General features: G+C 35.2%; 2 protein-coding genes across 2 annotated transcripts; one reads left to right on the top strand and one right to left on the bottom strand.

The window, feature by feature from the left end:
• Positions 1 to 68: 68 nt before the first annotated feature.
• On the bottom strand, positions 69 to 9,394 carry LOC117630114 (translation initiation factor eIF-2B subunit epsilon). Its single transcript, XM_034362863.1, has 15 exons — positions 9,098 to 9,394; positions 8,407 to 8,637; positions 7,699 to 8,013; positions 6,862 to 6,969; positions 6,543 to 6,732; positions 6,158 to 6,420; positions 5,287 to 5,416; positions 4,489 to 4,568; positions 3,420 to 3,671; positions 3,254 to 3,330; positions 2,818 to 2,909; positions 2,313 to 2,395; positions 2,064 to 2,132; positions 1,699 to 1,824; positions 69 to 328 (listed from the first exon to the last, which is right to left on the bottom strand). The coding sequence occupies exons 1-15, from the start codon at positions 9,230 to 9,232 to the stop codon at positions 281 to 283; spliced, it is 2,199 nt and encodes a 732-aa protein (XP_034218754.1). The 5' UTR covers positions 9,233 to 9,394; the 3' UTR covers positions 69 to 280.
• A 3,506-nt stretch (positions 9,395 to 12,900) lies between these two features.
• LOC117630063 (sodium/hydrogen exchanger 2) lies at positions 12,901 to 18,412 on the top strand. Its single transcript, XM_034362788.1, has 15 exons — positions 12,901 to 13,354; positions 13,708 to 14,053; positions 14,170 to 14,288; positions 15,092 to 15,189; positions 15,351 to 15,410; positions 15,488 to 15,534; positions 15,623 to 15,817; positions 15,910 to 15,956; positions 16,093 to 16,159; positions 16,305 to 16,405; positions 16,519 to 16,620; positions 16,774 to 16,912; positions 17,008 to 17,070; positions 17,432 to 17,515; positions 17,779 to 18,412. Exons 2-15 carry the CDS (start codon positions 13,880 to 13,882, stop codon positions 18,100 to 18,102), a joined length of 1,620 nt encoding a protein of 539 aa, XP_034218679.1. The 5' UTR covers positions 12,901 to 13,354; positions 13,708 to 13,879; the 3' UTR covers positions 18,103 to 18,412.
• The last annotated feature ends 827 nt before the right edge of the window (positions 18,413 to 19,239 follow it).

Below are 19,239 nucleotides of genomic sequence, written 5' to 3'. Positions count from 1 at the left end.
TCAGATATAACATTTCTCATTGTTAGCATAACAATATCAGACCCTTGAAAAATATCCTAGGACAAAAAGAAAAAAAGCACAAAATTGTTACTATTGATTTCTGTCAAAAATTACACAAATGCAAGTGCATGAAAATTTGTAAAACGCATTTTTGGAGCCTATTGACAAAGCTTTTCCCGTTCTACCATACAACATCAGAGAACACACTTCTTCGCCATTGGGTCCCGCTTTGTTAAAAGCATCCGCTGCCAAACCGGACTAATGAAGAATCAACTGCTTCCTATTCTTCATCCTCTTCTTCATCTTCTTCGGATGCCTCTCTCAACCACTGAGACATAAGACATACAAGATGCAACTGTTGTGAAACAAGGCTAACAGCATACGAAATTTAACTGGAGAAAACCGCTATCGGTACGTGTCATCAATTTTGGTTGCCAGAAATATCAGCCTGACTTTTTTACTTCCTTTTTTTTTTTTTCCCAGTATTTAAGTTAACCCAAATTGCAAACTATTCTTATATTGCATGAATGGACAACACTGGAGCTAGCGGCCATGCTAATCGTTCTGACAATACAACCGTAAAGAATTGAAAAACTGATGAGTCACACACAATACATACTTATATGTTGAACTCATAACTTCTGCTAACAAATACAGGCATCCACCGATATATTAAAATACGAAGTACTTCCCTTAAAAGCTCAGCCACTAGCATGCAATTGCAAATGGGAAAAAAAATAATTATTCCAATCGTGCAATGACAGTGTGTATATATGTTATAATGAACATTGGCTTATTATCACAAAACGTCCCTAAGGTTTATGAAACTATCAGATTGCATCCTTAATGTTTTTTTTTGTCATTCGTGGTCCTCAAGGTTAGTATGCATGATCACAAATGGTCCCTACCGTTAGGTTTCGTCAAAAACTCTGTTAGTTTGCTGACGTGGCATATATGTATATCACAAAATATCCTTGAGGTTCATAGACCTATCACAAATGGTCCTTATGAAATTTTTTAATTTTTTAAATTTAAAATTCATAACATTTTTGTTTTCTTTTTAAAATTTTATGAATTATAATTATTTTAAAATATATATTAAATTTTAAAGACATGTGACACTATATTATTGTAGATGTTGGCTCCATATATATGCCACATCAACAAACTAATGAAGTTTTTAAAAAATAATTAAAATTCATAAAATTTTAAAATGAAAAAAACTAAAGGTTTATGGTTCATAAATGGTCCTCAAGATTAAAATCCTTCTATAAATGATTTTTTTCATTTATAAATAATTTTAAAAAGAAAACCAAAATTTTACGAATTTTAAATAAAAAAATAAAAAAAAATTCATAGGGACCATTTGTGATAAGTGTGTAAACCTCAGGGATGTTTTGTGATATATATGTATGCCAAGTCAGCAAACTAACAGAGTTTTTGACAGAACCTAACGGCAGGGACCATATGTGATTGCACATACTAACCTTGAGGACCATAAGTGACACAAAAAAACATTAAGGATGCAATCTGATAGTTTCGTAAACCTTAGGGACGTTTTGTGATAATAAGCCATGAACATTTAACGATCAGACAAGGTAATAAACATACTATTGAAAAAGAAATTAATAATGCCCCCCTACCCCTCCCTATCGAATGACCAAAAAAAAAAAAAAAAGGTTAAATCATAGCACTTACTTGAATAAACTTTTCCGCCTGCTTAACAAAAACCTTATCTGATTCATCAGCATCTTTCTTCTCATCATCCCACCTTAGAATAGCCTCTTCTTGTATAACTTCTAGGTCATACAGTTGATACAAAATCTGTAAAAGAAAATTGCAAGGGTCAGAAGATAAATCAAACTCGTCAACTTTACAACTTGCTTAAGAAAGAAAGGCTGGCGAAGCACTAAGCAGAAAAATATACACTATTTATCAAAGGAACAGAAGGATTACAGATTTTGAAACAACTGCATTTCTCTAATCTTTTACATCCTAAATATGAGCACAGAATTGTAGTATCAAGTTTTACAAATGATTATAAACTATGTAGGTAGACATACCTTATCAAACACAGGGGCAAATTCCTTAGTGGACTCGCAAATTTCTTCAAGTTTAAGTATTACCTCAATCTGAAAGTACAGAACAAGTAATTCAATACAAGACATAAGCATTCACAATTTTACGTAGGAAAAATAGGAATCGATTAGCAGCCATCAAAACTAAGGGATCTTGGTGTCCAGCATTATGTTAACTCTAGAACAGTAAACATAATATCTACAAGTATTAATGAAAAGGATTCAAATACAAACCTCCTCATCTATTTCTGCTAGGTAATACTTCAGCAGTTTTTTCCACTTTGCAAGTACATTAGTAGTAGCTTGAACCAATTCACCTAAGAATTGAACAAGCATCATTTTGTTAAAACCATATGTCAAGAAGAAAGACATAGAACTTTAGTAATATGAAAATAACATCTACACTGCAGCTTGACAAAGAGTACAGTGTAATTGTACAATTAAGACAGGGATGCTGTAAAATAGACTTATGAAACCTAGCCCACTTCGTGTATGCATGCATGAATTGCCCTAATGTGATCTTAACCTATGAAATAGTGAAAACCATCCCAAATTTTTGTTTACAACTCTTTCAGTATTGCTTTTTACTTTTGAGGACAATACCAATTGTTAAACATGAAATATAAGCATATTAAAGTTTATTATTAACACAGGTTTCCAATCACCAAAAAACAAAGTTCTTTAAATGAAAACAGAATATACACATTGGGAAGAGAATAGCAAGCTCAGGAAGATTTACTTGCTGAATCCTGTGGAGTTTCTAATGCCAATTTCATCAGTGAATAAAATAAACCTCCAGCACAGTCTGCAGCTACCTTGTTGTATGACAACCTTCAATGGACAAAAAAATGACAAGCATCAATCACCAAATAATACACACTGATGAAAGGACTGTTGGCAGATATATCTTCAAAGGACTGTTGATGAAGATCAAAATACACAGACAAATGGGCATGTAAGCATTGAAGGCATTCAATAAAAGCAAGTAATCATGCATGGTTTAACTAAAAGATTCAAATATAAGTTAACTCCGCTGCATGAGATGTATGTCTGCACCTACAACTTGAACATCAACAGAAATTGACCATTTTGAAAAACCTTGAGAAAAATAAAAATAAGAGGTGCGATACACACGAAGTAATTGATAGATCCCTAAAAGAAAACCGGAAGAGTACCTCAGTGAATTCACTTCTAAGATGACATGGTCTACTGTTATATTTTCATGCACAGCTCTTAGAAAGGTTGCTTCGACCTGCAGATGACAATAAAATTGTTGAGGTTCAGCTTTGATTTTGTACCATATTGTATTTTACTATCAACATTCCAGTTGACATTGTTCACCTCTTTCTCAAAGTAGATAGAATCATCTCTAGACTCTCCATCATCATCGTATTCAGAATCATTAGAATCAGGTTTTAACTCTCCTGAAGGTGGGAGGGATCTGCCATCTTGAGTAAGCTCCAAATCATCATCTGCAGCATGTATTGCTTCAGAAAGTTTGTCAGCAGGAATGGGAGCAACTGAATGCCTCCACTCCTCATCATGGCCTCCTTCACAAATTGACCAAACATAACCAGCCCCACCAGTACCAAGCTGATCAACAATAGAAACTGGTATCAGAGAATGTCAAGATTGAAGCAGCAGTACACTCAATAAATATCAGATTATTGCTTGTGAGGCTCAGTCTTGTCATTACTTACAAGAGGAAAATATAGAACTTAAACAATGTTGTAGCTCATCATCGCATGAGCATGATTACTATAAAAAGAACTTTATAAGTTTATGTAGCAAAAAAAAAAAAGGAATGGGTACTGCACATGGTGAATGCAAACAGTATTCATTGATTTCTTTCAAATGCTTTTTCAAGTCAATGATCATTGTTTCTCCCCCCATCCTTTTCCCTTCTCTTCATTTCAGTTCCAGCCGTACTAACATATGCTGAAGCCCAAATCATGCCAATATTGTTAATTTGCATCACCATAGTAGTCCAAGATACAGCATAGAAAAATAAGCAAAGAGAAGGCTTGTTCTCAGACAGCACCCCTGATTTTAAAGTTAAATTCCAATTTGACACCTTCTTCCCTTTCTAGCACCATAACAAGCCTCCACACCATTATCATAACCTTTCCCCTAACCTGAAAAATACCCATAATAATGGGCAATGCATCTGGGGCAGGTTTTTCTTTTAATTACTAGTCTTAAAGGAATTTGAGATTCTGCCCCAACGAGCTTAGCTGTATGCACATATTCTACAAATTACGCATTTACAGTTAATGAATACAAGACAAATCAAGATTGTCTGACATGTGGGAAAGAAATTTATAAAATATGTGATTAAAAAGAAATACTTCAAATTTTATTTGACGAACGAAGGACAGCAGAGAACCAAACTTGATAGGTATGAGCTAACCTCAGATGTCGGCCAACATTGTGTCTCAAATGGTTGGTTTGTTATTTCCCCATTTAGTTTATCCACTGTATGTGTGATAGCTGCATCGAACAACACATAATAAGGGCAAATATCACTGGGAAAGAAATTACATCTCTTACACCGATAATTTGTATAAACAAAAGGAATTAAATAAGCTTAAAAGTACTTAACAGCTGTCCCTAACAAAGCATGAATGCAAGATACACTAGCTATGTCTAGACAAACAAAAGTTGAAAAACAATACAAACTTCATCAGAACAATAGTCAAATGGACAATAAAAATTGATTATTTGTGGAGTAATTTTCCCAACAAAGACTAAAGCCCCATGTCTCCCTCAAGATCCTTAATTTGAAATAATATTTCCATAAAGCAAATAGCAATTCATTTACACGTCTGCATTTTGGCTGACATGTCCCAGGAACCTATTGGCAAGTATGGTAGCATTCCCGCTATGAGACATTTCTTGAAAAGTTATTAAAATCAATAATCACAGTCAACCATACAAAAGAATAAGTAATCTAGTCATATCATCCTATTACAATTTCTTTTTCATTCAATTGCTTGATGTGACAATAATTTCCATGTTCATCTCAAAGAAACTATCCTATTCCAAAAAGTTTACAGCCTATTTACCTACAGTACCTAAAGACCAGCAATAGGATAAATAAAACGGAGATTCCCTAAAGATATCGCACAGGCTAAGTCCATGCTTTTGCACATAGCAGAACTCAACAAGACGAAACATGAAGCCTAGGGACAAAATGTGAAAGAGTTACATGAAATTTCTGCAATCCCACCGCTACTGTCAGCATACTCCAGCTCTTCGTCACTGTCTTGCTTAATTGGCTGCTGAAGTAGAGATACCTTTGAGTATGAAGGGACAGTAAACTGTTGCCCTACAACAACCTGGAGGGTACGCAATGTCAAAAGCACATTAAAATCTAACAGACATCAGAAAACCACAAGCGAAATGTATCTGGCTCTTACAAACTCAGACAAAAAGCAAAGATCAATGTACAAGGACAAACATATATGAGACTCAATTTGAGCATGCCAAGATTCATATTTCCCAATCGGTTGGTAAGACTAATTTTGGATGACATCATAAATACCAGTGCACATACAAGGCTGAACCTAGGCAAGAAAAGCATGTATGTCCAAAAGGATTGTTTTCTAGAGGTCTGCCTAAAGTTTACAGGGTGCCTCCTCTTTGAAGTCTTTAAGCATAAAGCCCTCTAATGGGCATCTAACATATGAAAGGTGCAATTTCATAATCACAGTAAAATGAGAAATATAGGTATTCACAGGGAGCAATGCATACTGCACACCAAAAAAGAGATTTAACATGGAATTTACAAAAGATTATAGGGGCACAATATTAACATCAAGGATGTATAAGTTATCAATCTTTCGATTTCCAAACTTCAAAACCAATATACTTCTGAACATCTTATCAGTACTACTACTTTACACCTTAAAATTAATATATAACATTGTAACAAAGATTCAGATTCCAAATATCTTTGGGCCAGTAAACTGCTTGGTGTTTTTGTTCAGTTATGATTTGGAGCATTATAATTGATAAGACAGAAGAACTAACATCTGGCAGTTCCAAATAGTGCTATAACAGGATTTACTGGCACGTACCTTGAAGGACAAAACAACACCAGGTTCCAAGACTGCTCCGGACTTTACTATCACTCCATCACATGCTATAGCATGCCTTAGCTTGCAGCCATCTTCAATGGTGACATTATCCCATATATAGGAACCTTCTATGGAAACATTTGATCCAATAGAGCACCCTTCCCCAATAACAGAATTTGAAATTTTAGTGGTGTTCCCAATCTTTGTGCCACTTCCAACAACTGTAAAAGGACCAATCTGTGCAGAGCGTGATTGCCCTATTTCTGAAGAGTAGCTAGTTTATCAAATCACACATAATGAGATAGAAAAAAGAAAAAAAACCGGTAAATTTTCCAACTAGCAGACAATGGGTAAGTCCAGTCATGGATCAAGATAACAAAATTACCTGATGCTCGATACATCCCCTGTCTTTCCAATTTTATTGAAGAGTTCCCAAAAAACTTCACATCTGGCACCAAAGGATAAGTCCATCTCTGAATTATGTCCTTACTAATTGTATCATAGCTTCGGAAGTTGTCAATCCTAGCCGCATAACTCGAGTGAATTTCATGTGTGAATATTTTGTAACCCATAATCTGAACGGATAGATGGTTCCCTTAGAAGAATTGCAAGGTATAGAACAAACACAGAGATAAATGTGCGCAGATTGACAGGAACAAACATATTTTGTGGGAGAATAAAAAACATATTTAAAAGAGACATACATCGTCAACAAGCAATCCCTTCAGAAAATGACGGCGTAGATGTTGATAATCAAAATTGTCTGTGAAAAGGCTGAGGACTTCAGGAGAGCATATGTCAATATAGCAATCCTGCAGTCAAAGTACAGAAAAATAGACTCACGCAATAATTCAAGTGAATTACACAAAATAAAGAAATAGTAATTGTGCAAGAAAGAGGATTATCTAGAGAGAAGAAGCTGAAGCATCTGGAATCACAAACTTGTCACATATTGATAGAATTCTTTCTTAGGGTTGATGTAACACACCACACCCACACATAGACTATGAACCACCAGAAGCATTGTCAGCCACTTTGCCACGAGAAAATAAAACAGCCTCTTGATTTTATTAGATCGATGGACTAAACCCATTTCTACCACAGAGACTTCTTTTAAAATTAAACAAATAAATAAATCTTTCAGGGATAAGCCCTAAATTACAGGACCGAACCCCTTAACTTCAGGCTACAATTGGTGGTTCAAGAGTAGTGGAAACATATGAACCAAAAACTAGAGTACTGATCACAACAGCTTCCAATTGGAGACATGCTTAATATAATATCCATATATAGGTGAACTGATGAATTAAATAAACCTACTGGGGTGCTTCATTGTTCAATTCTGTTAATTGCAGAAGCAATCAGGGTCCATTCATACCCATTCTTATAGAGGTTAAATGTATGAGATTTAGTTCAGATGTCATTAGAACAATTAAGACTTGTTGAGGATCAGAACAAAAAGAACAAGCCGACTTTTCTATAAAGATTAATTAACAATCAAAACTAGTCTGGAGTTTAAAGGGAAGGCCTTGAGATGTTACCTGCTTGTCATTATGTAGAGTAATTGAAGGGTTATCAGCGAGCAACAACTTATCCAGATATATAGATCCTTTTGCATGGTCTGCCTTGTCCTCATAATATAAAAGCTGCTTTGTATTAGGATCTATTGCCACAAACAGCTCATCAGTGCCAAGTCGAGATTGGTGAGTGATCTGAGAAGGCTTTGATCGTTTTATAACTACTGTCATCACAGCATTACTATCTTTTTTTCTTCTCTCTTTATGTTCTTGAAGCACCTGAGTAAGCGACATGTTGCTCACCGTATCCCCGCTAATTAGGACAAAATCTCCATTTATCTTCAGAGGAAAGAGAAAAATGATGAAAAAAATACTGAATGGAATATGTTTAAAATAATCCGATGAAGATACAATTATAAGATCAACTGCAAAAAGAGTGGATACTAAACCCTTAAAAACCTTACATTCTACTGCATAATCGGAAATTTTGAGAGAGCTGATTAACTCAAGTTCCATATTGAGAATCAGTGACCTAATCTGGTAACGTCTTTTTAAATGCATAGAAAGGGGGAAATTTTATTTCAGAAGAAATAAACTGTCGCAAGCATAACATTTTTCAAAGTTAAAAACATCATGTGTATATTGATCTTCTCTCAAAATGAAGAATATGGGCCTAATTCTAAGCATATTTCCAAATAATCATACAAAGAATAAGGTGAGATATGAGCATACCACATTGCGCTCATAAATCAAGCGAAGAGCATCTCCAGCACTAACAGAGTTATGTGACTCAATCGTTGTGACTGTGAAGTTTGGTTGAGAAAACCACTCGGAACTCTCCAAATAATCAATCACTTGTTTAGAATGAGCACAGCAAAAAACAAAAACCTCCTCAACGCCAGCAGACTCGAGCCACGCTAAGGTGTAATTGATCATCGGGACATTAACCAATGGCAACAGCACCTTCATCAGCAAAGACAAACAATAAACATGACAATTCGCATAGACTACATAAATTCATAGGTTTGTGTCATTACCAATTTCACTACCTAAAAGTTCATAATTAAACAAAAATCCAAAGAAAAATCCATTCATAATGCCTTTCTTCGTTTTCCGAGCTTGACAATTATCAATTTTATGGTTTTGAACTAACAAAAACAAAAACTTCCATTTATACTAGCCCAATAGCCAGATAAACATATGTTTAGTTGAGAATTTCCAAAATTATCACAGAAAACAAAACAAAAAAAAATTGGGCGCAAATTTTCCGAAAGCCCATGTATCCATTACAACAAAACAGCATCATATACATATACATATGCACATTCATGAACACGCATACACAAACACACACAGACATAGGCATCACATATATGTATATACATGCATATATAAATATAATGAGAGATAGAGAGAGAGATACTTTGGGGCGCTCGAGGGTGATGGGTCGGAATTTGGTAGTAAAACTATCAGCTAAGAGGATGGCCTGCAAAGGGACACGTGCCAATTCCACAGGGTCCTCTGAACCCCTAGATGCACCTTTTTTCTGCGTGCCCATTGTCTTCGTCTTCTTCAGATGAATCTCGATAAATTCCACGAAGAACAGAGAATTGAAGCGGTTAATTTAGAAAAACCCTAATCAAAACCCACTGCGCAACAGAGAGAGAGCTTGTGAAGCATATTCGACCGTAGTATGGGAGTCCGTTTCCTATGCGGTGACGGCGTTCGCCGTGAGATTGTCCACCCATTAAGGGACAGCCACGTCATCGGCTTTATATTGTAATTTAGCGAACTAACAAATTAATTGTCCAAACTTTTTTAAAACTCTGCCTCGGGCTTTAGGCTGAACTGCAGACCAACGTGTAATAAACTTTTGGGCTAAGTTATCGGGTGAAGGTTTGGGCCGGATCTGCTCATTAACATATCCAGCCGAACTAAAGCCCATTTAGTCATATTTTATATCTTTCATCATGGGTGTCCGCCTCTTTGCACCTGAGTTCGATCTCACTTCCTGTACATTAAATTAATTTAGACTATCACTTGCTCATTAAAATAAGAAGGAAACAAGAAACATCAATCATTAGTATTTTAAAAATACTCTGTTTTTCCATATTTTTATACTTTTCCTTTGCTTGAAGTCTTTGGTATGTGCTAATAAATGGCAATTAATGTTAAATGATGCCCACCGAAATGAAATTGTTAATTAAACTTTGTTTGTTTAATATATATATACATATATATATATATATATATATATATATTTGCTCTAAGATTCAAAATTTCTTTGTTTGCATTATGATCGTATGTTGGCAAGATCTTGGAATCACCTCAAGCTGCCCGTGAGACTTTTCTAAGATTGTTGTTGGCTGGTTGTTTGTGGCTTGCGAATTAAGATGTGATGCATGATAAAATAATTATTATATATTTTGACATGTGCAAATTTATACATTTTAAAATTTCACATTATTATACAAAAATATATATTAAATCATATACGTATTTCATATAGTCTCTTCCCTCGTCTTGTGTGACATAGGTTAAAATTTGATATTTTTTCGTTTTAAGATTCATCGAGAAAAATTGGATAGAATTTGACGTGATTTTTGTTAAGAGTTTATAGAAATTTGTAGAGACATTTTCTTTAACGTTTATATACACAATTCTTGAGAAAATCATGGTATATGATATTTTAGATGCATTTTCACGTGATCGCCGGCCACAACACAACACAAACACAATGATTTCCTGATACGTTATTCAAAAATTGGCCTACTTCTTTTATTATATATCTGAAAGTTGGCCAACTTGCCCACATTTTATACCCAATAACACGTGGAAGGACAAGCCTCTCAACCTCTAACATCATTTTTTTAAAAAAATTTATTAACGTCATTAGCAAGACGAAAGACAGCACAAAACAGAAGTACAGTTATATTTTTGTCCCAAGTTCCCAACACAAGCAGTAGCAGAGTAGTATGGAATCTAATGTGGATACAATCTTTAATAAGTTGGGGCAGATATGTAATTTTATAAAGTAAGAAGAAAAGGCCAAAATCAAGACAACTTTTTATTATAAAAAGAGTTAAGTTCCGTGATTATTTGCATTAAGAGTCAAAGGCGTCAGCGTCAATTAAGTTAGATATATCATGGACTGAGGCCAGGTGTGGTCCTGTGAGTGGAAAGCTGTCTGCCCCACGCCGAATGGTAACTAATTACCAATCCACTGGCAACACGTGCATGCACCATGAAGCAATTGTGCGGTATCTTTTTCTTGCAATAATTTCCCAATATTATTAATTCAAAAAATTAAACATTTTGTTAATGGTAATATCTTCCCTTTTATCAATTTGTTTTGCGATATATATGAACCTACATAATACATAATTTTTTGGATGAATCTACATTAGTACAATTTTCAATTAACCTTAAATGTGAAAAACAAAAAATAAAATGGTTGCGATTTGAAATCACCGATCATTTATAGATTTTGAAAAATAATAACATAATAGCATGAATTATAATTGTCTTGTCGAGTCTTGTAATCGAGCTCAATCAAAAGTAATTGTTTAACCATTCAAACTTAACTTGTGTTAGTTGGATTTGAGTTGAATAAAAGGTGTAACCAAGTTTCGACTTTGGAAAAACGAAAACTTGGTGTTGATTTTTAAAAAATTGGCCCCACCTAGTGAAAATTAGGCTTTTAATTTTGTCTTTAGTTGATATGAATTGGGACCTCTTTCAATATTAAAAATGGAGTACTATTAAACTAACCATTAATAAGTTTAAAATTCCCGTTGTATGACAATATGATAATGATTCCAAAAACCTAAAACATTGGTTTTTTTTTTTTTTTTTGTTGCCAAAACTAAAACATAGTTAATTGGTGTTACATAAGCAAATTATTTATAAAATTACGAAATTACCCTCTAAAAAGGAGAAGATGCTTTCACAACTTGACAAGTAATTTATGACTTTTTATAGATATTACTCATTCCTTACGCCTTGGTTTCATGCTATGATCATGTGATCAATCATCAAATGATCGGTGTATGTGGACCTAAGTGAAATTGGGTTATTAAAACTAAATTACTTTTCTATTTTAAGTCCGTTGTAACGCCGTTTTTATGAGTGCTACTATTTCTCTATTAACTTTATATTTCTACTCACCATATAAATTTGAATAAATACAAACTTATCTTTTCACTCACCATTATTTATAAAATACCCTTTAATTGTATTTCCATATTTGCTATTACAATAAAATAAAAATTATAAAAAAAACAATAATATTTTTATTCAATTAGCCTATCCCCACCCCAATCGCCCTTTCCCTCCCCAACCTCCTCCTATGGCGAAAACCCTACAGTCAACACCATGACCTTATTCAACCAAAGAAAAACTCTCCTTCTACTCCCAACGGAAAAAACACTCCCCTTCCTATCACCCTCAAAAAAACACTCACATTGATTGCTCTCTCTATTCTAGAAAATGAAAACACAGTTGCTTTATTTTATTTTTAATTTTAGAGACTGCAAAAGAGGTGTTATTTGAGTTTGAAATTAAAAGGAAAGAAAGAGACAAAGGGAGAAATGAAATGGTCATGAGTTTCTGTCAGTTTAGAGCCCAAAAGTCCAAAGTGGATATAATTATGGGACTACTTGAGCTTTAGAGTTAGACAAGAAAGAAAAATGATTGGATTATCTGTGACTGAAAATAAAATTAGGGTTATGAGTTTGTAAGTTCAGTTTTTCTTTGGTCCTAATTTCTGAAGAACAAAGAAAGAGAAAGATGTTGACTTCGTTTTGTTTGGTGTAAATAACAGCACGCATTTTTATTTATCTTCCTTATTCATTTCTTTAATTTTTGGCAAAGGCTTAAAAAGGATTTTTTTTTTCTTTTTCTTTTTGTAAAAAAAAAAAACTTTTATACAGTCATTTCCCGCAAGGCAAACAACGACGCGAGTGGCTGAGTTTCAGTGTCTTTGCGTTTCCTCAACGGTCATTAATCAGTTAATACCACACAACCCCAAACCCTATAGCAAGAATCTCCCGCCACCCGATGAAGACACAATCATTTTAATCACCCGCAACCAACGGTCGAGATCTACACCAACTTGCCACATTCCGCTACACCCGGCCGTGTCAAATCAGACATCAACCCCCTGCGTGTTTCGTTTTGGGTCCTCCTCTGTTTTCCCTTAAAGCTAAAATCACACGCTTCTCTCTCTCTCTCTCTCTCTCTCTACAAACTTTTTCTTCCATTTTCTCTACAAATTTTCTTTCGTATTCTCGCTGTTTCCAGAGGCTTCCAATCTGAAAATATTTTTTAGAATATGTTCTTCCCTGATTTTCTTGAACTCAAATTTTGTTTCGTTTGTTGGAAGCAAAAGCAATTTTCTTTTTCTCGTTGAGCTCGGAAATTCTCCCATTTTTAGTCAGCAATACGGAGCGTTTTCATTTCCAGAGAATTTGAAGCAGAAATTGAGTTCCACCTTCCTCTGTTGGAACTCTCTCTGTGTGAATTTGACATTCGATCCAAATCACAAGGTTGAATTTGGCATTTTATCCAAAGCTCGAGGCTCAATTTGATATTCAGCTCGGTCGTTTTTGAAGTAACAAGGATTACAAGCTTCGTGAGTGCTTCATTTTGTGCTGCTATGCATGTTCTTCGAACCTTCTTGGTAAGCATTTTGTTTATGAATGGTTGGAAAATGAGATTCTTTATTTATTTAATTTTTATGTTTTTCGTTTCGTTGCTGAGAAAACTGAGAAGAATGAAGGAAAGTCAGCTGTTCGTCGTTTGAATTCTAAAACATTCAAAAAGTGGTTATTTCCCTACATTTTCTCAATTCTCAGCAACCTAACGTTGCTTTTTTAACGTTTAGCATTTTGTATGTGTAGATGCATGTAACATATTCTTCAAAGCTTCTCTTTTCGTTTTCGCATTTTGTCTTCCAAATTTTGCTTTTGAAAACTCAAAATATGCTTCCCAGCTGGGCTGATAGAAGATGCGTGCTTTTTCGTTTTAATGCAGAGTTCATAAGGTTCATGATAATCAAAGATTGTTGAGATGGACAGTTCGGAGACATAGATTCCGCCAATACGAAGTTTGAAAAAGAATCTCAATCTGTTTTCTGTGGAAAGATAATCAAATTAGCTTATTGCATATTGGTTGGTCGTTTAATCTCTTAACAGAGGCGGATACAATGGCTGCTCATTTGAGCTATTTGATGTCAAAGTTACAAACTCTATCCACTTCAGATCACTCCTCTGTGGTTTCCATGAACCTATTTGTGGCGCTCCTTTTAGCTTGTATTGTGATCGGACATCTTCTCGAGGAGAATCGATGGGTGAATGAGTCAATCACTGCCCTTTTGATTGTGAGTAGTTGCTTCAGTTACTGATAAAAATAAAACAGAACATTAGAAAAGTCTGAATTATATATCATACGTGTGTTATGGCAAATTCTGATTGATTTTATGTGGTTCTCTTGCAGGGAGTTTGTACTGGGATTGTTATTCTTCTGATCAGTAGAGGAAAAAGCTCGCATCTTTTGGTTTTCAGTGAAGATCTTTTCTTTATATATCTTCTGCCACCAATTATTTTTAATGCTGGGTGCGTGTTCTGTCCTGTTTATATATTTGTCTGACAAGTCCAAGCGATAATGTGATGGTTAGTTAGTCCCTGATATATAGTTGATGATTGTTTTGCTTTTACTATATCTGTGCAATCCTCAGCACAAGTGTTTCTATTTAGTAGGTGTGTATATTACTACGCCATTTTTTTTGTTTGCAGCTTCAAAAGCATTAAGTTCATAGGATCTTAGTTTATATAAAGCAAAAAACGGATTAGTAGTAGCTTAGAGTACTAGTAGTAAAAGAAACTATTCTGGTTTATGAAAGTCTCAAGATCCAATTATTTTTTTAAAATTATATCAGTAGTTGTTTATAATCATATAAAGAAAAAGCATCAGCATACGCTCTGTATACATTTACAAGTGTTACTATATGGATGTCTCAAGGACTCAAAATTGTTTTAGACTTACAAATTAAACCGTACTTGTATTGTGCATCCAGTGTCAGGCCTGGATAGGTGTACTGTCCAATGGGTTTCAGCTCCAACATATCCATAATCAAGGAATATTAATAACTATGTCATTATTTAGTTATTCCATTTAAATAAGCATAGAACTTTGATAATCGGAGGCTTTTTATTTATTTATATAAATGTGTAGTGTACTGAGGCTACACAAGATTATTTATTTCCATCCTGCAAGCAGAACTCCAATTTTCTTGTTTCTGTTGAAGTTTCCATTTGCCATTGCCCTAGTTACTCTCATATTGGTCACTAATCAACAAGACTTGTCTTCTTCTCTGAGCTTATATAATTCATGTTTTGGTCTTTGCTATGTGTATCAGGTTTCAGGTGAAAAAGAAGCAGTTCTTTGTAAACTTCATCACTATTGTAATGTTTGGTGCTATTGGAACATTAATATCCTTCTGCATCATATCATTAGGTATGCTCATAACTCTGTACATGATGTTACCATGATGTGCATAATAGCAGTTTTAATTTATGAATTATGAATCCTATGACATGTGCCTTTCTTCCTGGTGGATAAAACAAGTGTGATACAGAAATCTGAACATTTAACTTATTGTGTCTTGCTTGACTCAGGTGCTACACAAATATTTAAGAAACTGGACATTGGTTCGCTGGATATAGGGGATTATCTTGGTAATATCATTTTCTTTGTTTCACTTGTTTCTTGAAATTCTATTTGTGGTCTAAATATTTTAAGCTCCTGTTTGCAGCAATTGGTGCAATATTTGCTGCAACGGATTCTGTATGCACGTTGCAGGTAGGGCACATATCAATGTTGCGTCTGAGTTTTTCAAATAAATAAACACCAACAATTCAACACTAAAGTTGTTTACCCAATGGTCCAGGTGCTCAATCAGGATGAGACACCTTTACTCTACAGTCTTGTATTTGGGGAGGGTGTTGTTAACGATGCTACATCTGTGGTGCTTTTCAATGCTATCCAGAGCTTTGATCTCACTCACATTGATTCCAGAATTGCTTTGCATTTTATGGGCAACTTCTTATATTTGTTTTTCACAAGCACCATGCTAGGAGTGTTTGTAAGTACCTGTCTCTATTCCATGTCCATATATACAAGTGTGCTATATTGTTTTCATTTTTTGTACCTTGGTATAACATCTCTCTCTTGTAGGCAGGGCTGCTCAGTGCTTACATTATCAAAAAGCTTTATTTTGGCAGGTAACAAGTCATGCATAGAGTTTTAGGGTCCTGTTTTGTTTAGTGTCTCAAGGATTTTTATTTCTATGTTGAAACCACAGCAGTTTTAGAGAAGATTTTTTTTTCCTGACACAACTTGGTTTCTGACATAATTCAGGCACTCTACAGATCGTGAAGTTGCTCTTATGATGCTCATGGCATACCTGTCATATATACTGGCTGAAGTAAGCTTCTCCTCTACTCTGGGCATTCTACAGAAGGCTCAAAGCCTTCTTCCCTCCTCCTTCCCAGCTTCAAGTGTTTATTTGGATCTTATTGCTTTAGGCATATAAACAACTATGATAGTGATATATTTGATGTGTGTTGCAGTTATTCTATTTGAGTGGCATTCTCACTGTATTCTTTTGTGGGATTGTGATGTCCCATTACACTTGGCATAACGTGACTGAGAGTTCAAGAGTCACAACCAAGTATGGCTTCCTGAAAATTACCTCCAAGCCATTTGAAAGCAATGGTCCTCTATAGGACACAGGTTAATAGGCCGTTTAACTAATTGTTTGAATTTTTCAACAAAATTTTACAGGCATGCGTTTGCAACCTTGTCATTTGTTGCTGAGATTTTTATCTTCCTTTATGTTGGTATGGATGCCTTGGACATTGAAAAGTGGAGATTTGTAAGTGACAGGTATGTCGTTATTTGTTCACACAGAATGGTTTTGAACCTTGTATCTGCTCGTAACATTATCCCATCATATCTTTGACTCAAGTTCTAGAACATAACTGATTTCTACTAACTCTCTAGTGGGTTTACATGTGGTGCTTGATTTTGCATTCGCAGTCCTGGAACATCAGTGGCAGTGAGTTCAATACTGCTAGGTCTTCTTATGCTCGGAAGAGCAGCTTTTGTTTTCCCCCTATCATTTTTGTCGAACTTAGCTAAGAAAAATCCAAATGAGAAAATTAGCCTCCGGCAGCAAGTAAGCACTCTGTTTTTTCAGTGGCACTACCTTTTTTTTCTTTCCCATCTGATATAGTGAACTAACACATTAAACCAACATTTTTGTTACTGTAGGTGATAATATGGTGGGCTGGTCTCATGAGAGGTGCTGTGTCTATAGCACTTGCTTATAATCAGGCAAGTTATACATTTTTATCTCCCTACTTGTCATAGAGAAAAATTTAAAAATCGCCTTTCATGAAAATTTCATTAAATTGAGAACGTTTACTATATTGTCAAAAGATATTTGTACTATATCAGGTTTGTGTTTTTAATGGCAGTAGTTCCGTCTAGTAATCAGGTAGTTTTTGGACACACACAATAATCTTGTATGGCGTTAACAATCCTTCAGAAGTAATTAAGCATTATTTGGAGAAAAATATGCTAGGGAAAATTTGTTGGCCTTCTGTGGAATCTACTAGAAACAATTTCAGGATGTAAGCAGAGATTTAAGGATAGGCAAACGGTCTGATATAATAGAATTTTCCTTTGAATGCAGTTTACAAGGTCAGGCCACACACAATTGCGACCGAATGCAATCTTGATCACTAGCACGATAACTGTTGTTCTCGTCAGCACAGTGGTAAGGCCTCTCCTCTGGATTCTGTGTATTGCAGCATTGTCTTAAACTAAAATTGGTTACTTATGGAACTTGCAGTGGTTTGCCATTCTTTTAATTCATTCTGTTTCCGATGGTTTTTGTGTCAACCAGAAGTTTAAATTTGATGGCCACCAATATCCACATTAATTTCATGTTTGCGGCAAATTTGGATTTACATGTGTATTATGATACATGTTCATTTTCTTGGAATCGGGAATGATTATTTTCACCGGATTTGTGTTCAGGTGTTTGGTTTGATGACAAAGCCTCTTATACGGTTCTTGGTGCCTCATTCAAAACAAACAACCAGCATGGTGTTGTCAGAACCAACCACTCCAAAATCAATCATTGTTCCACTTCTTGGGCAGGATTCTGAAGGTGATCTGGGTAGCCAAGAGGTTCGGCGGCCGGCCAGCATACGTGATCTTCTGACAACTCCAACACACACTGTCCATCGCTATTGGCGTAAGTTTGATAACGCCTTCATGCGTCCAGTGTTTGGCGGCCGGGGTTTTGTTCCCTTTGTCCCCGGCTCGCCAACTGAACGGAACAACACTCAGTGGCAATGAGAAGATGTATAGTGGAGCAATAAGTGAAATAAATTGTAAGTTGTGTATATCCTGATAAAGGCCAACTGATGCATGACTTCAAATCAGCATGTGATTATTTATTTATTTATTTTTGAGGTTTTAGCTTATGAAAGGTAGTGTACCGTATGTTGTGACGATCTCGTTCTATAATGTAAGTTTTGTATAGATTCTTTTATTTGCTTCAATCATCAGATCGGATGGGGGTTGGTTGCCTCTTGTGTTGAATCTGATAGATCAATGCAATGTTAATGTAATATAATGTTGACATTAATAAAACCCCGCACACACACACCCACCCATGATGATTAGCTTAGTGTTAAAATATTATATCAATGCTTTGTTACTTTTGTTGAGTTGGTGGGTAATTAGATTGCCAGTTGGGTTGGGTGGCTCCTTTTAGAAGGCCACGGGTGTATATGAAGTGTATTAGAGAAGTTCCACTTAAGACTTTGAAGTCATCAACTTGAGATATCACTCTTTCACACACGCACGCGGGACGCACATGTATGAAAACAGAAGAGATATAACTTTTCCTTGCTCTGTTTCTTCAGTTTGTGTGTTCTGTTGCCTTGTGCTTGCTAAGATTGGTAAGTTAAGAGTGTATTGAGTTAATAAAAAAAGGCAAGACTTCATGCATTTCCTAAACACACCCGCAACGCAACAGCTTATCCCCCTCAAATTCAATACACCTCTACCTTGGATACCCTTCTAGTCTAGACCCAAATGTAAAGAGCTATGAAGTGAATCTATACACTAGACTAGACAAATGAATTTTTTCATAAGCGCTTAATTATGGTTTAATTGCGGCGAGGCTAGCCTAAAAGATTACCACCGATGGAAATTGGAATAGTCAAAACGAGCAACTGATGTTAACCAAAACGAGGAACTATGAAAATGAAATGAAACAGAAAACTCAAACTCAAACTCAAAATGAAAAGAGGAGTGAGAAAGAGTCAAGGAAAGACGTGTGAAAATGAATCTCTAACTTTCATCCATAATTAAAACGATAAAACAAACAGTTAGCATGTGAAATCCTTTCTTAATTACTAACTCAATAGACTAGGTGATCCTTTTTGCTATATTCCTTCTATAAATGTATCAGAAAATATATGTGCT

Source organism: Prunus dulcis, chromosome 6, assembly GCF_902201215.1.
Source record: "Prunus dulcis chromosome 6, ALMONDv2, whole genome shotgun sequence".
Classification (NCBI taxonomy): domain Eukaryota; kingdom Viridiplantae; phylum Streptophyta; class Magnoliopsida; order Rosales; family Rosaceae; genus Prunus; species Prunus dulcis.
This window is presented reverse-complemented; position numbering and strand designations above follow the sequence as displayed.

Bases quoted from the DNA above. Each gene is read 5' to 3' on its own strand.
- LOC117630114 (XM_034362863.1), bottom strand. From the start codon at position 9,232: ATGGGCACGCAGAAAAAAGGTGCATCTAGGGGTTCAGAGGACCCTGTG. The intron at 3,331-3,419 runs GTGAACAATGTC...TGTCATCTGCAG, and splicing joins CTATCTACTTTGAGAAAGAG to GTCGAAGCAACCTTTCTAAG. The intron at 2,910-3,253 runs GTACTCTTCCGG...TGTCCATTGAAG, and splicing joins TTAGAAGTGAATTCACTGAG to GTTGTCATACAACAAGGTAG.
- LOC117630063 (XM_034362788.1), top strand. From the start codon at position 13,880: ATGGCTGCTCATTTGAGCTATTTGATGTCAAAGTTACAAACTCTATCC. The intron at 14,289-15,091 runs GTGCGTGTTCTG...TATGTGTATCAG, and splicing joins CCAATTATTTTTAATGCTGG to GTTTCAGGTGAAAAAGAAGC. The intron at 15,190-15,350 runs GTATGCTCATAA...TGCTTGACTCAG, and splicing joins CTTCTGCATCATATCATTAG to GTGCTACACAAATATTTAAG.